Source organism: Apodemus sylvaticus, chromosome 3 (genome assembly GCF_947179515.1).
Source record: "Apodemus sylvaticus chromosome 3, mApoSyl1.1, whole genome shotgun sequence".
Classification (NCBI taxonomy): domain Eukaryota; kingdom Metazoa; phylum Chordata; class Mammalia; order Rodentia; family Muridae; genus Apodemus; species Apodemus sylvaticus.
In genome coordinates this window covers 110,067,180-110,084,050 of record NC_067474.1, presented here as the reverse complement: position 1 = coordinate 110,084,050, position 16,871 = coordinate 110,067,180, and the positions used below count along the sequence as shown (strand labels likewise).

Here is a 16,871-nt window from a genome sequence, read left to right as displayed (position 1 = left end):
GCTCAAGGCATTGTGCGGATTTAAGTTGAAAAGCCAGAGAGCAAGCCAGACCTGCTTCGATAAATGCTGCCCTCCTATTGCCTCACTGCCTACTCCATGGTCACAGGCTCCTTCACACACTCCCTTGCTCTACCTACCTCCACATACAATCTGAGTAACTGACGACTGCTACCACCTGAGACGCCACAGCCAGCAATGATTCGCACCAATGCTGGCTCATTTGATGGATTCTCTATGCAGCAGACCACCTAGGGGTTTCAAGTCTCAGATTCCCAGAGGAGGTGAACCTTCTCATCCATCCATCTCTGGTGGGAGCCATTAAGCTGACATCACCATTTTCCACACTTCATAAAGGAGTGCTAACATCTGGAAATGGAAACCACCTGACATAGCTTGACCAAGATCACCATATCACTCAAAGCAGGGAAACTAAGGGGCAGGTAAAATGAGAAAGAGATATCTTAAATGTCAACAAGGCCAAAGATGAATGATTTGGGGCTAGGAGTGTATAGACAAAGAAGGCTCTCGTCAGAAGGCCTAGACTTAAATCCCAATGCTGCTACTTTCTAATTAACCTCTGAACTCTGAAGCAGAGTGCAGTATATTAAAAGAATTGGTTTTGGAGTCAAGTGGTCTCAAGTTCAAATCCTTCCTCGCATGCCTATTGTGTCACTTGTGGTGATGTGGCTCCTCTTAATGACCTTACATTTTCCAATCTACAAACAGAAATGCTGTGCTGTAAGAAAAGAAACACATACTTGGGCATGATAATGCATGCCTGGAATCCTAGCACTCACAAAGTGGAGGTAGGATCTGGACTTTGAGGTAAAATAGGGCCACAAAAGAAAAAAAAGCTCTTTTTCAAAACTACCTAGTGCACAGGGTAATAGGTGATAGGGTTCAAGGAGATGCTATATACAATGCCTGCCTGACATCGGTGCATGAAAAAGAATGATCAACCACAACCTAAACAAAAAGATGGTACCCTTTAGTGGGTAAAGGAACCATTCTGCTATTGTCAATGCCCTTTCCTCACCCCACCCACTCACCTCCTTCAGCCACAGGAGCTTTGGGGCCTGCATCTCCACAGACATCACACCACCCACATACTGAAGGACACTGTGCTTGGTCTCATTAATCCTGTGAACCTGGCTGACGGCCCGGTGGTCCAGCCACATGATAACATTTCGAGAGGAATCCCCTAGGAGATATGAGAGAAATATACAAGTAGACATGTCATCTTCTCTTTCTAGTTCAAGGGAGCAATGTTGTATTCCCAGGCAAAGCACTCCATAATTTCGACTGTAACTTCATGTGTCAAGATTGAACAAAGTGGGTGCAGGGGAGAAGACTCAGTGAGTAAAGGCACTCAACACCATCAGGATAACCCGAGCTTGACCCCCAAAACACATATCCCATATGGTAGGGGAGAAACAACTCCTGCAAGTTGTCTTCTGACCTCCACACGTGTATCACAAGTGTCTGCACAGGTACGTACGTGTGCATATATTCTAAATAAATAAGCAAGTGTAGAATAAATTTAACTTAAGTGAAAATACACAGCAAGGCTCTGAGGACTCTACTCCCAAGGGTCCTCCTCACTTGTGATTGTGATTCCAACAGTGCTCCCTTGATCACAACCCCAGGGTTAAATGTCATTGATATGCACAAACCAATAATCATAGCCATATCCACACACTTAATATATATTACATTCTCTCACACCTTCTTCCCTCCCTTTCCCATCTCTCTTGTTAAGAAAAGGGCCTATTAGTGAAAGGGCTAAGGTGATACTTTGTCTTAGTAGTTGACACCTTTACACATGAACAAATATTTTGACAGAGTATATATTTTACAGTTACACAAAGAGCATTTACATGCTATTTTTAATTTTCCCAGTCGAATCAACTAAAATAAGCTCATCCCAGGTATTTTTCTCATTCTGTTGGTTGGTTTGGTGGCATGGCAAGCACAGCAGTTCTATAAGGGAGCTCTCGTTCAAGTTTCACAGGGAGATATAGTGTATTATTTTAGGTTCCTGGCTTCAACATCCACATCTGTTCAATGGAGATGCCAACACCTTACCTGAGAGCACAGAGAAACTAACAAAAATCTGTCATGTATTAACTAGGAGACAGTTCATAGTGAGGCACATATACCTAGTCTCTAGTTCCTAGCTCATTCAGAAGGAAATCATAAGGAGCAAACTGAAAGCCAGTACAAAATGGAGTCTTTAACCCTCATGTCCTGACCCTCTCTAACGTACCACAGGATAGCTAGCTGTCCCTTCTTTTCCACCTGGCTTCTATGAATTCATAACATAATGCTCTGGTGGAAAGGACTTCGGTTTGTTTGTTTGTTTGTTTGTTTACCATCTCTGATGTCTCTCGTTCTACTTTGCTTTCTGTCACTGTGATAAACATGATGACAAAAGCAACCTGGGCATGGAAATGATTTGTTTAGTCACAGTCAATTACTGAGATAAGTGAGTGCAAGAACTCAAACAGGAGCAGAGGCAAGAATCATAGCGTTCTCCTGGTCACTGCCTAGTTCTCCATGGCTTGCCCCAATACCTTTCTTGTATCTTCCAATTCACTAGCCCAGGGCTGGTATCGCCCACAGTGAACTGTGCTCACCCACATCAACTGCCAATCAGAAAAATGTGACAGAGACATGTCTATCGGCCAATCTGATGGTGCCATTGCCTCAATTGAGGTATGCTTTCCCAAAGTACATTGTGTCAAGTGGACAAATCTAACAAGTATACATCCCAGGGTTCGATGTGGAGAAAGCAGCATGTGGAGAAACACCTACATATTATCAGTACAATATCATTGGGAGCCTGTCCTGACATGTGGCATCCATTCTCATGTATTAACAGTGAAATAACTACAGAACTATGTATCTTGATAATAACAGGTGTTTAATGTATTTAAGACTCACCTAAGCCCCGTGCTAGCCATTCATCTCATTTAATCTGCAAAACAATCCTCCACTGTGATATTATCCTGAGTTTGCAATGGCAACTAAGATAATACAGCTGAAGATATTTGCAGAGGGGAACTTGGAAATCCATGAGGTGTGCTTTTAAACTAGACCTGTGTGGAGAACAAGTAAACTGGAAAGGGGAACATACAAGGCTTAAGATGTGTCAACATGAATAAATGTGCTATCATCAGGGATATCATAAAGAGAGCTGCACATCTGCTCATCTTGTGGGTTTGCTTTTAATGGATATCAGCATTACCTGACTGCTCTGCGTAACCACTCCAGTAAGCAACTAATTCTTGGACTCCACCTCGCAAGTGGATAAAGATTTCCAAAAAAACCTTTTTAAAACCACAATTAAAATTCTGATTTCATTTTCTTTTTTTAGTAATTTATTTTTTAAGATTTATTTATTTATTATATATAAGTACACTGAAGCTGTCTTCAGACATACCAGCCCCTCATCAGATCTCATTACAGACGGCTGTGAGCCACCATGTGGTTGCTGGGATTTGAACTCAGGACCTCTGGAAGAGCACTCAGTGCTCTTAGGTGCTAAGGCATCTCTCCAGCCCTGTCTTTATTTTCAAACACAATATAATCTACCTCCGGCAAAATCTAACTTTAATGTAATCAGTTGGAGGTCTAGCAGGTGTAGAGGAATTATGACAGCTGTATGCATTGAAGAACAGATAATTTTAATATTTTAGGTAGAGTACAGTCATTTCATGTCACAAAGCTGGGTTATGCTTTGAATAGAGTGCCTTTAACAAGTCTACCCACAATCCAAAGGGATGGCGAGCAGAGAGATGCAGAAGTGAGCAGCCCTGAGAAGGAACAGTGGTCGGTCTCCCCTGCAAGCGTCACTGCTGATATTTTAACTGTCCGTTCACCTGGACTCTGACGTTTTGAACAGCCACAAATAGCACGGAAACTAAGACTGATATAAAGTCTGTGGTGGTTCATGTTAGTTATCAACTTGGCAAAATTTGGAATCGTCTGGGAGATGGGCCTCTGAGCTTGCTGGTGAAGGATTGTCTCTCTCTCTTTCTTTCTTTTTTTCTTTCTTTCTATTCTTCCTTCCTTCCTTTCTTTCTATTCTTTCTTCCTTCCTTCCTTTCTTTCTTTCTCTTCTTTCTTTCTTTCTTTCTTTCTTTCTTCTCCATAGTTCCTTTATTTCTGCACTGAAATACTTTCCCAAAGAAGATCATTTATAAACCACTTAGCTTAGAAGAATCTGGAGAAACTATTACCCAACTTTATACTAAAGGCATAAAATTGATTCCTGTTAAAATGCATATTGAATAACAAATCAAATCACTGTATTCATAAATCCTTTATCCTAAAATGTATTATGTTAATTTATTGCATTTCTGAAATTTCTCCAAATATGCTACTATTCTTCTGCACTTAACATTTTCAAGTCAACTCACTTTGACAAACAGTGTTCTTCTAAATCAGGATCAGATAAACCATCTAAACAATCCCATAGCTCCTAAAAAAATAGAAGCAGTCATTAAAAGTCTCCCAACCAAAAAAAAGCCCAGGACCAGATGGGTTTAGTGTAGAATTCTATCAGACCTTCAAAAAAACCCTAATACCAACACTCTTCAAACTATTCCACAAAATAGAAAGAGAAAGAACACTACCCAATTCATTCTATAAAGCCACAGTTACACTGTGTATTCTCCCTTGGAGATGGAACAGTTTCTATCTAATCAGGAACTTGTCACAATTTCCTTTCATAGAGGACTTCATAAGAGATTTTTTTCAACTTCTATCATGTTGAATATTCCAAATAGATTTTAAAAACTGGTTGAGTGCATATTACTTTTAGCTGCAGAAGATATCATGTATATTTAAGAGGCATTTAACTATTATAAAGTATTTTGATGACTTAAAAAAGCCAACACTGAGTTGTATATTTTAAAATAAATTTTACTAGTTTAATAAAAATGAAAGAGAAAACAAATTGAATTGTCAGAAAGGTATTAATAACTAATGGGAGAACAGGCTACAATTGCAAAAGGAAGGATTTTCTTTTTTTTTATTATTATATATTTGCTTTATTTACATTTCAAATGGTATCCTCTTTCCATGTTACCCCTCCGAAAATCCCCTATCCCATCCCCCCTCCACCAGCTCATCCCCTGCCAATTTCCTGACTTGCATTCTCCTATTCTGGGGAATCAAGCCTTCATAAGACCAATATCCTCTCCTCTCATTGATGTCTGAAATGGCCATTTTCTGCTACATATGCAGCCAGAGCCATGGGTCCCTCCATGTGTACTCTTTGGTTGGTGGTTTAGTCTCTTGGAGCTCTGGGGTGGTCTGGTTGGTTCATACTCTTGTTTCTCCTGCAGGGCTGCAAACCTCTTCAGCTCCTTGGGTCCTTTCTCTAGCTGCTCCATTGGGGACCCTGTGTTCAGTCTATTGGTTGGCTGAGAGCCATGGATATTTTGATCCACTTTCCAATAAGGATCAAAGTATCCATACTTTGGTCTTCCTTCTTTTTGAGCTTCATGTGGTCTGTGAGTTGTATCTTGGGTATTCCGAGTTTTGGGGCTAATAACCATTTATCACTGAGTGCATACTGTGTGTGTTCTTTTGTGATTGGGTTAACTCACTCAGGATGATATTTTCTAGCTCCATCCATTTGCCTAAGAATTTCATGGATTCATTGTTTTTAATAGCTGAATAGTACTCCACTGTGTACCACATTTTCGGTATCCATTACTTTGTTGAGGGATATATGGGTTCTTTCCAGCTTCTGGCTATTATAAATAAGGCTGCTATGAACATAGTAGAGCATGTGTCCTTATTACATGCTGGAGTATCTTCTGGGTATATGTCCAGAAGTGGGAAAGCTGGGTCCTAAGGTAGTGCTATGCCCAATTTTCTGAGGAGCCACCAAACTGATTTCCAGAGTGGTTGTATCAGCTTTTTTTTTTATTATTGTTATTTTTTTATTCGATATAATTTATTTACATTTCAAATGATTTCCCCTTTTCTATCCCCCCCCACTCCCCGAAAGTCCCGTAAGCCCCCTTCTCTTCCCCTGTCCTCCCTCCTAAATTGCATTAATTACTGTGGAAAAATCCGCCAAGAATGTGGGCAGGCCCATCTCAAAGGAGAGCCCTGAGGTGAGGGAGAGGGACGACAGAGGGGGGCAAGTGGCAGTGCACGCACTTGCTCTCTTCTTCTGGTTGCAAACATAAAGCGATCAGCTGGTTCAAGCTCCTGCAGCCATTACTTCCCTGCCGCCATCTAACGTGGAGCTGTGAGCCAGGGTTCAACCCTTCCTTCCTTCCTTCCGTGACTTCTGTTATAATATTTCATTGTCAAAACAAAATAAATATAAAGTGTAACCTCAAGCCAAGCGCATACACACTAGGGGAGATAAACCTCATGAGTGGTAGCTTTGGAGAAGAAGTTCAGTTGATACCCAGGAAGAATTACAAAGAAAGTATGTTAATAGACTAGACAAAATGGACTCCGTGAAATCCAGTATTCTTAGCATTTAAAGTCTTTTTTTTAATTTTTTTTCTTTTATTGGATATTTTCTTTATTTACATTTCAAATGTTTCCAGGTCTCCCCTCCGGAAAACCCCTATCTCCTCCCCTCTCCCCCAGCCTCTATGAGGGTGCCCCACCCACACTCAGTCCTGCCTTTCCACTTTGGCATTTCCCTGTATACACTGGGGCATCGAACCCCCACAGGACCAAGGGCTGCTCCTCCCACTGATGTCCAGCAAGGCCACCCTCTGCCACACTCGTGGCCAGAGCCATGGGTCCCTCCATGTGTACTTTTTGGTTGGTGGTCCAGTCCCACATTTAAAGTCTTAAACGTGAGACTGGAGACGAGGGGACAAGAGCATGCCTACCTTCATGGTTTACTGGTAAAGGATGGAACTCTTTATCCAAGACAACCAGAGAACAAGTGGCATCAAAACCAAGACCTCGGATTCGGTGTGCATCAATCCCTTGAACAACTTCCTGTTTTAAAAGCAAGCAAGCAAAACCATAAGTGACAACGCGCGCGGGCTCTTAAATCTTGTAGAAGAGTCACCGCTTGAAGGAAATGAATGCAAACAATTTTAAACTGCCTAACACGTGTCAAAGAAAAGTTCAGTTTCGCTATTTAACTTAAGATAATTCTTTATTTATTTATTTATTTATTTATTTATTTTTATTTACATTGCAAATGATTTCCCCTTTTCTGGGTCCCCACTCCCTGCAAGTCCCATAAGCCCTCTTCCGTCCCCCTATTCTTCCGTCTACCCCTTCCCACTTCCCTGTTCTGGAATTCCCCTATACTCTTGCACTGAGTCTTTCCAGAACCAGGGCCCACTCCTCCATTCTTTTTGGACATCATTTAATTTGTGGATTATGTCCTGGGTATTCAAAGTTTCTAGGCTAATATCCACTTATCAGTGAGTGCATACCATGATTGATCTATTTATACAATGGAGTACTATTCAGCCATTAGAAACAATGAATTCATGAAATTCTTAGACAAATGGATGGAGCTAGAGAACATCATACTAAGTGAGGTAACCCAGTCTCAAAAGATCAATTAATATAATTCTGAATCACGTAATGGTGTGTACAGAAAACAGAGTAGGTTTTAACCTCACAGCTATGATCCTGAATGAAATGTGCTGACAGGGAAATTACTCCTGAAAGAAGTCAAATGTCCCAAGTTCTCGTCGTGGAAAGCTTGATAGAGGGGACTAGAGAGGTGGCTCAGGAGTGAGGAGCACTTGCTGTTCACTAGGCTCAATTCACAGCACCCACAGGGCGGCTCATAATCACAGGTAAAGCAGGCACAGGGGCCCTGACTCACTCTCTGGCCTCTGCAGCTACCAGACACATACAAGGTACATGAAGATGCACCGAGGAAAAGAAGCCATACATAGAAAAGGTTTGAAATTGTTTTGTAGAAACCTTGTACTTGGATTCAAGATGTAGCTCAGTAGCTGTAGAGTGCCTGCATCAAATGCCGCAGGCCCTAAGTTCAATTCCTAATACTAGAAAACAAAACCGACATTTTATAATGTCATAAAAACGTCTGCGATTTTTAAAACATCTTTCAAAAAAAACTTTTTAATATCACTAAAATACTAAAAGATCCTATAAATTAATAAGAAAAAGACAAGAAATCTAACTGGAAATAATATAAAACTAAGGTCAGCGTGTATAAAGCTCTCCAGTTGTACTAAAATTAATCAATGCCAATAAAATAGCAAATTTTGCTTCTTAAGTTAGAGAAATGTTAAAGGTTATTTGCATGTAGCAGTGACTCCACCCTCTTAGAGGTTTTTTGAAGACATAATAGTTAATTAATTCAGTTACAAAAAAGGAAGAGAAGGAGAAGGAAGAAAAAAGAGGACAGAAGATAGGAAAGAAGAAAGTGACCAGGTGGGGGAGGAGGGGGCCCCAGGGGTGGGCAGAGGTGGGGAGAGGAGGGGACCCCAGGGGTGGGCAGAGGTGGGGAGAGGAGGGGACCTACAGGGGTGGGCGGAGGTGGGGAGAGTAGGGGACCCACAGGGGTGGGCGGAGGATAAGAGAGGGCAATGGAGTGATGTGAGCAAAACATTACACACATGCATGAGAATGTCACAATAAAACCATTATTAATATAAGCCAATATAAGTCCAAAATTAATATAAGCCAATTAAAATGTTAAAACAAATTTAGAAGTAACCCTTCTTAAACACTATTATAGCAATGTAATTACTAGGCACAAATTTTGGGAAGTAATTTGACAATACCCATTAAATTATATTTAAAACTACTAACTCAGCAATATCACTTTTGGAAACATATCCTAGAAAATCATGGCCATAAGTAAATAAAGTCATATATAAGATGACTCCTTTATTATATTGTTAACAATATATTTTAAAACCCAATAAATTAATTTTTATCAAATAAATTATGCTGTATTTATACAATGGAATACTATACAAAATTAAAAAGAGACATAAACAAGGAATTTCTCAGCAGAGTGGTATGACAGGGACAGCAAATCTTCCTAGCAAAATAAAATATAATACTGGATAAAATTATCAATCATAAGCATTTGATGGCTATGTAAATTGGTCAAAGCTATACAATAAATTAAGAACCATGTTTTTAAAGCAGAAATTTGTACTTAAATGATAGAAAATAAAAAAATTAATTCCAAGTCTAAGTGTTTCCTCTGGGGAAATTTATAAAACATTTGAGGAGGAAGTCTTAACAATGTCAGACATTTAGAACAGAGCAAAGTGGAGAGCTTGCCCACCAACCCTTACATGGCTAGCACTGCCTTGACAGCAATGGGGACAACTTTAATAAGGTAAAACTACAGACGCGTATTCATCATAAGTGCAGGTATAAAAATAGAAAAATACTAGCAAACAAAATCTTAAAGCACACAAAACTGGCATTATATATCATTACCATGTGTAATCACCCCAGAGCTTGCAAGCGTGATTTAACAATCATTAATTAATGTGAGACATATATTAACAGAATATAGCACCAACATAAAATTATAATCTCAAAACTCGAAACTCTCTAACACAAAAAAGATGAATGAAAAAATAAAAGCAGAATGAAATGTATACAAAAAAGAACAAAACATCAGGAAAATTCAGAGCTAACATCATTGTCCTCATTAGACACAAACTAAAGATAGGTCCACTTTAGCACTTATACTCAATCTGTGCCTGAGTTCAGGGGCTGTGCAATAAGGCAAGAAAAATAAATTAAGGGCATATAAATTACAAAAGCGCTAAAGGTATTTTTTTAATAAATGATATGATTTACATGCTGAAAATACTTTTTAAAGATCTTTTTTAAAAGCTGCTATGAGGGCCTAGAGATATGGGTAAAGAGCAATTACTGCTCTTGTAGAGGACCTGAGTCTCAATACCTACACTGCTTCTAACTAGAGCTCCAAGAAGATTTGATGCTCTGCCTTTCAAAGGCGCATGCATTCTTGTGTAACTATCTGATCAAATCACACACACACAGACACACACACACACACACACACACACACACATACACACACACACACACACCAAATCAAAAATAAAATCTTTTAAAAGCTACTAGAACTAATAAGCAAATATAATAGGACTACAAGACTGAAGGTTAATAAAAATGAATTGCATTTTTATATAGTAGCAACTAACACATCAAAAATTAAGAACATAATCCCATTCATTACAACAAAAAAGTATTCAAAACCAGATCAAGGTTGCAGGTCTGATTTATATCAACACACAACACCACCACCACCAGTTCACCAGTCAGTAACATAAAAGAAGAAGGAGCAGAGAGGATGTAAGATGGAATGAGTGCTGGGGCAAGCTGTCCTTGGATATGACATGGCAATTATAGTCATGGAGTCACAGCAGTGTTGACTCCTGATGGAGCCTATCAGTATGCTCATGATATCCCACCCCTTCCTGAGGACTTGGCAATTGGTTGCTGCTGGGAGATGAGGAATAACTTTTTAAAGCATGAATGCTGGATGGTTGCTCATTCTCATGTCTAGGAAGTGGCCCTACACCCATGGGCATACATACAACACTAACTGAATTATGAAGAGGAGGAGGAGATGGGTGAAGAGAAAGAAGAGGGAGGCCAGGCAGCGGTGGTATATGCCTCTAATCCCAGCACTCTGGGAGGCGGAGGCAGGCGGATGTCTGAGTTCGAGGCCAGCCTGGTCTACAGAGTGAGTTCCAGGACAGCCAGGGCTACACAGAGAAACCCTGTCTGGAAAAAAACAAAAACAAACAAACAAACAAACAAAAACAAAAAAAAGGAAGAAGAGGGAGAGAGGGAGAGAAGAAGAAGGGTGGGGAAGGGAGGAAGGAGAGGAGAAAGGAGGTGAAGAGTGAGAAGAAAGAATGGGAGAAGAGGAAATGGAGGAAGAAGAAGAGGAGAAACAAGAGAAAGAAGAGGAGGGAGGAGAAAAAGCAGTCAAGGAAGAGAAGAATAGGAAGAAGAAGAGGAAAAAGAAGAGAAAGAATAGGAGGAAGAAGAATGGGAAGGGGAAAAGGAAAAGAGGAAGAGAGGGAAGAGAAAGAATAGGAGAAAGAAGAAGAAATTCAGATATCCATGTTTGTGCAGACTACTTCATCTATGAGCCATCTCCCCAATTCCCTGGGATTTGTTATAAATTCATCTTAAAATACAGAACTCTGCCCTGTTGGGACTACTAGATTTACAATCTAGTATCCTGTTTGTTAATATTTAATATGCACCACAAAAGAGCTACACACAATCATTACAGATTTGCAACAAAGGCAGCATTTTATTTTTTGAAGCAATATTAGCAATATATACTCAAATCCTGCCATTTATGAAGCATCTACTATATCACATGCTTTATTTACTTCCTTGAATTTAAACTTTTCAAAGTACACTAAAAGAAAGACTTAATATATTATGCATTTGTGGTTATACTCGATCAGTGAACAAGTCAATCCTAAAATCCCCTAGTTAAGACAGTGTCTCTTTCTGAACCCAAGGTTTGCCATTTGAGCTAGATTGGTTCACCAGAGAGCCACTTGGATGCCTGACTTTCTCCCCAAAATCCAAGGAGATTGGTGAGTCTGTTGGCCTCTGGACCCAGAGTGCATATGACTGGGTCCATTCATGTTTCAGAGCCTACAGTTAGTCAAAAGAGGAAGTTTGAGAAAATATATGTAATTCAATGAACACCCAGAGCAGACAGCCTGGGATACCGTGTCTAACAGTCACCTCTTGGTTTGAACTTGACCACTTCTGCACTGATCTCAGACTTTCTGAGTCTTGGTTTCCTGAAAATATGGGAAACCCATAGGGGAAGACTGCAGGCTTCTAGGGCTTGAAATACCGTAGAATCAGAGCACCTCTGTGTAAAAGCAGAGAGCCTACCCAACACTGCATTAATTATGTCTATTTAAGATGTTTATGCTCAAAAGACAGCATGTTCTCTGCTATATGAACACAAATACAAATGATAGGGAAAGAAGAAGCAAGGGAAAACTTCAGACTCAAACATTTGTGAAGATTTATGGGTGTAACTTTCCACTAAGTCCAAAGATAATGGTTTCCTGATTTATTTTATGAGTACCCTCTGAGGGTTACAAAGGTCTGGATTCAAATCATAGCTTTTCAATGATGAAAATCTCTACGTCTCCAGTTCTAAAAGGGGCCATTCTCAGGAAATTTAAAAAAATGGCAATATGTATTAAGTCTACCTTGTGTTGAGGACATGCCTCTCCACACCAAGGGACACACCCTTGTAGCCTATCCCAAAGAGCTGAGTTCATGGTCACATGACTGCAAGGCCTCTGGGACTTGGCCATGCACTCTTATTTATAGTCTTGTTAGTGGGAGCAGAAAGTTCAATAAAGTCACTCCAGCAACCCAGCAAACTGAGATTTCCCTCGCTAGTGACAAATCACATCATTCTTCTAAAGAATTTCCAGGAGTGGAGTTTGCTCCAGCCACATTTGGAGAATTGACCCATGTCTAACTACTGCCAACTTGCTGGTCTGAAGCAGCAAACAAGGTTCTGAGTAAAGGACTGTCCATCTTTGCTGTTACTATGACGTCAGTCCTGCACATGATTTAAGTCAGCAAGCTCTGCTATATTGGGTGTGGCTATGACATCCCAAAGAGCATACACATATACACAAGAAATAGAATGTATAGATCTAGTTTTATATTCAGCTCCTGGGAGCATCAAGGACAGAATCCAGGTCAGAGCAGATGTCCATAGGGCTGGCAATGTACTCTTTTGAATATAGATTTGAATGTCTGTCAGGTTTTTGGTCCTTAGAAAGCACAATCAAGCCCTTTTAGGTGAGGGTGTGTTCATGCAGATATTAGGGAAACAATAGAGAGCAAAATATTTTCTTTAATGCTCATGCTTTGGGAGATTACATTTTAGCATAGGAGTCAAATAAATGATAGAATGTAATTATAATGTACCCAAAGCTGATGGATTAGTCAAGAAGATCAGGCAGGGCAAAGGAGGGGAAGGTTGTTTTCAAAACAGGGAATCTTGAGGAAGGACTTTCAAGCATAAGTAACTGACCTTGTGTAAATCTGGGCAGTGTTCTTAGTAGGGACACAGCCAGCGTGGAAGGCTCTGAGCCAGAAACAGCAAGGAAAAGAACACAATTTCTATGAGGAGTGATATATTCAAGGCCCAAGACAGGATTTTCTAAAACCTCCTGCAGTGACCAGTAAAAGAAAAATAAACCAGTCCTAGGATTTCCTAGTGTATTGATGTGCAGTGATGTTCCTTGATGATAAGCAAACAAATGAAAGCCAGACATTTCCATTTATAACAGAGATCCTAATGTTCTTCTACTAGCTGGAGTTCTGAGGTCCCCTCTGTCTCCTCCACTGCCACCAGGTTCCATGAGATCTTCCTTCAAGTAGCCTCTCACCTCATCTCCATTTTCTCTGTGCAAAATTCTAATCCTGGTACAGCCAAAGGCAACAAGATGTTCTAGGTAAGGAAAGCCTCTCTCCAAGTGGTTCTATGTTTAAACACAGGACAGGAAATGGCCGCTGGAACAGAAAGCCAAGAGCATATCAATGATGACCTTGTGAAGAACTATAACATACACAGCCATTCTAGGTTCTATCCAGAAAGGATCCTGGTGCTACTAAGGGCTGGAAGCAAAAGAGTAACAGCAGTTTAAACACAGAAACCCATTACTACATCAGGAAAGTAGCACAGATGCTAAGACCTGTTTTTAGCCCTGAAAATAATGTGGGCAGTAGGTGTTGGTAACAGAGAATGCACAGACTTCTGCCATCGACGCCTGGGCTGTCACTACCTGGGACACTGGAAATGCCACAACTGTCTGGCCCACATCTTGTCTTTCCACCTGTCAAATGGAAACAATAGTCCTGACTATTTATCTTGTTATCATAATTAAAATATGAAGGTGTTTTGAAAACTAGAACAGTTCTATGATTTTAAGATGTTAAAATTACTGTCCATACAGCAAGTACCAACCTAGAGCAAAATCACAGTTCATTAGCTTCATATGTTCATGGGGTTTTATTCCCATGCAGATTAAGCTATTTCGCCTTAAGGCCAGAAAACTTAGGATGTTTCTTTACATATGTTCCAGTGTCTGACAAAGAGTATAGCATACATTCCATGTTGCATAAATATTTTCAGACTAAATAAAATAACAATTTCCTGGGACTAAGGAAATAACTACATTGGTAAATTGCTTGCCTCACAAACATTGAGGACTGAGTTTGATCCCTAGTGCCAGGAAAGACAGCTGGCCTGGTGCTTTCAATCCCAGTGCTGGGAGGTGGAGATCAGAGCATCACTAGGGCTCAATGTCCAGCCAATACAGCCTTCTAGGTGAGCTCAGGCCCCAGGGAGAGACTGTCTCAAAAAGGTGGTGGATGGCTCATAACAAGTGAAATCCCTTCTCAGGTCCAAGGGCCTCTCCTCCCTTTGATGACAGACAAGGCCATCCTCTGCTATGTATGCAGCTGAAGCCATGGGTCCCTCCATGTGTACTTTTTGGTTGGTGGTTTAGTCTTTGGGAGCTCTGCGGGTATTGGTTAGTTCATATTGTTGATCCTCCTACAGGGCTGCAAACCCCCTTCAGCTCCTTGGGTCCTTTCTCCAGCTCCTCTATTAGGGACCCTGCACTCAGTTGATAAGCAGGGGGAGGGGCATGACTTAGCGGGGGTTTAGAGGGGAAACCAGGAAAGGGGATAACACTTGAAATGTAAATAAAGAAAATATTTAATAAAAAAAAAAAAAAAAAAAAAAACAAGCCGGGCGGTGGTGGCGCACGCCTGTAATCCCAGCACTTGGGAGGCAGAGGCAGGCGGATTTCTGAGTTCAAGACCAGCCTGGTCCACAGAGTGAGTTCCAGGACAGCCAGGGCTACACAGAGAAACCCTGCCTCGAAAAAAAAAAAAAAAACAAGAGACATCCCAGGTTATCTTCAAGCACATACACACTGCATATAGGCTCACACATATAACAGCACATACACCCATGCACACCTGTACACACATGTATACACATGCATAGCTGTATACAAATGTGCACCTATATGAACATGTGTATGACATGCATAAATGCATATACATAAAAATAAGAACACTTAACAAATGACCATTGGATATATGATGATTCTTTCAGCTTATCTTCTTTTTCTCAGTGGAAATCTAAAAACTTGTGATGTTTCCTTGGAATGATACAGATTTGTAGACCCCAAAAGTACACCCTAAGATAAGGGACTGTATGTGTCTCCCAGAACTTCCATGTTTCCAGAGAATGTTTTAGGTGTACAGGATACTGGCCTAACAAAGGCATAGCAATTTTAAGGGCCCACGCTTCCCCATGGAACAACAGCCTGGGACAAGGCACTACCGCACAGCGCTTAGTCTCGCCAACACAGGTGCTCCTGTGTGTACTGACCCCACACAGGAGCAACCTACAACACCTCTGGCTGCAAGCAGGAGTCACGGGGAAGGGCTGAGCCTGGGAGAGACAGACCTGAGGCCTTCAAGACCTGCCTCTGAGCCATCTTAAGACCCCTTCACCTGAACTACTTCAAAGCCTTCTTTTTTCATCTTCATGAGAAGAAACCCATCCACAAAAATTTGTATAAGGACCAAAGACGTATCGGGCACACCACATTGAGCACAGCATCTAGAACATGGTTAAGCACCAAGGAATGGAAGCTGCTGACATTATTACTGCTTTGTCATTACTACTGTTACTCTTGTTATTGACTCAACCAAGGGGGAAAAGATCATCTCTCATGAGGGAAAAAGAAACAGAAAAAGGAAAGAACATTCACAATTTTTCTCAAGGTCTCTGCTTTCTAGTGCCATGGACGAAACAAAGACAGGCCAGGGTGGAAGGGACAGTAGCCCTTAACCTAAACCGATGCTTGTTTAAGTCTTCCATGGAAGGAGTCCTGGCCAGAGGGAGGGGTGAACATTCCCCAGAGGCAGCAGCATTCCCTCACACTTGCATTTCTACTCTTTTGTCTCAGAAATTGACTCTCTCTCTCTGCTCATCCTGTTATCTTCCCCACCACAGGCAACAATGATCACCTAACCCCTGACACTTCTGGGAGTTTTTATATACTTTAATCATCACAACAGTCTTATCAAGCTCGGGACTCTCATTAATCTTCTTTTATTGAAAAGGAAACTGTGCAAGAAATGTTAACAAGCACAAGATCACAAGCGAAACATTGTGAGAACAGGGACCCCCCCCCCAACCAGGCAGTTCAACTGCAGAATACATTCTTATTGTGTCAGAAAAGCCTCCTTCCTAAAGCTCCTCCTCACATGAGGTTGTGAGCAGACACACCACACTCCAGCACATCTCCATACACAATGTGTAAGGCACGGCATAAGGCCTATGGGCTTTCTGCAGCTCTGCTGCAGTGAGAGGCGTGGCTAAGCACTAATACGCTGCACTTCTGTGGCCACCAGGGCTGACACAAATGATGAGCTGACCAGCACTGGGAGATGATTAAAAGTCTGCCATTAAGCCACGCTGTGCTGGAGTAGGTCTGCTTTAAAGGAGCTCTTCATCAGGGAACTATATTTTCTTCTTGACAATTTCCTTAATGGCAAGAGTGTTAGAAGAACAAAAGAGACCCAAGGGCAAAGAGCAGAATATTTTCATGGAGGCAGAGACTGGGAGTGGGGAGAGAAGAGGAAAATTAAACAGGCAGAAGAGAAGATGACCCCTCTTTTATTTCTGCAGAGTGCCTGGGTAGCCTAAGCCACCTCTCTGTGGTTTTCTCTGGGGCACTAACAGCTGCTGAGAGCTCATCAAAGTTTAACCAGACCAATCAATAGAGAAAAAATGGGTGACT

At 41.1% G+C, this 16,871-nt stretch overlaps 1 protein-coding gene across 6 annotated transcripts in view; it reads right to left on the bottom strand.

The window, feature by feature from the left end:
* Positions 1-16,871, bottom strand: part of Fggy (FGGY carbohydrate kinase domain containing) — a 398,632-nt gene that overhangs the window by 347,139 nt on the left and 34,622 nt on the right. For 3 of the 6 annotated variants that reach the window (XM_052176777.1, XM_052176775.1, XM_052176776.1), the window contains exons 3-4: positions 6,873-6,984; positions 1,050-1,201 (exon numbers count right to left, since the gene is read on the bottom strand). The exons of 2 other annotated variants lie outside the window; for them this stretch is intronic. In XM_052176777.1, the coding sequence (XP_052032737.1) occupies positions 1,050-1,201; positions 6,873-6,984 (264 nt within the window). Of the gene's footprint in view, positions 1-1,049; positions 1,202-6,872; positions 6,985-16,871 lie in introns of those variants that run through there. One more of the 6 variants, XM_052176782.1, reaches the window with a different exon arrangement.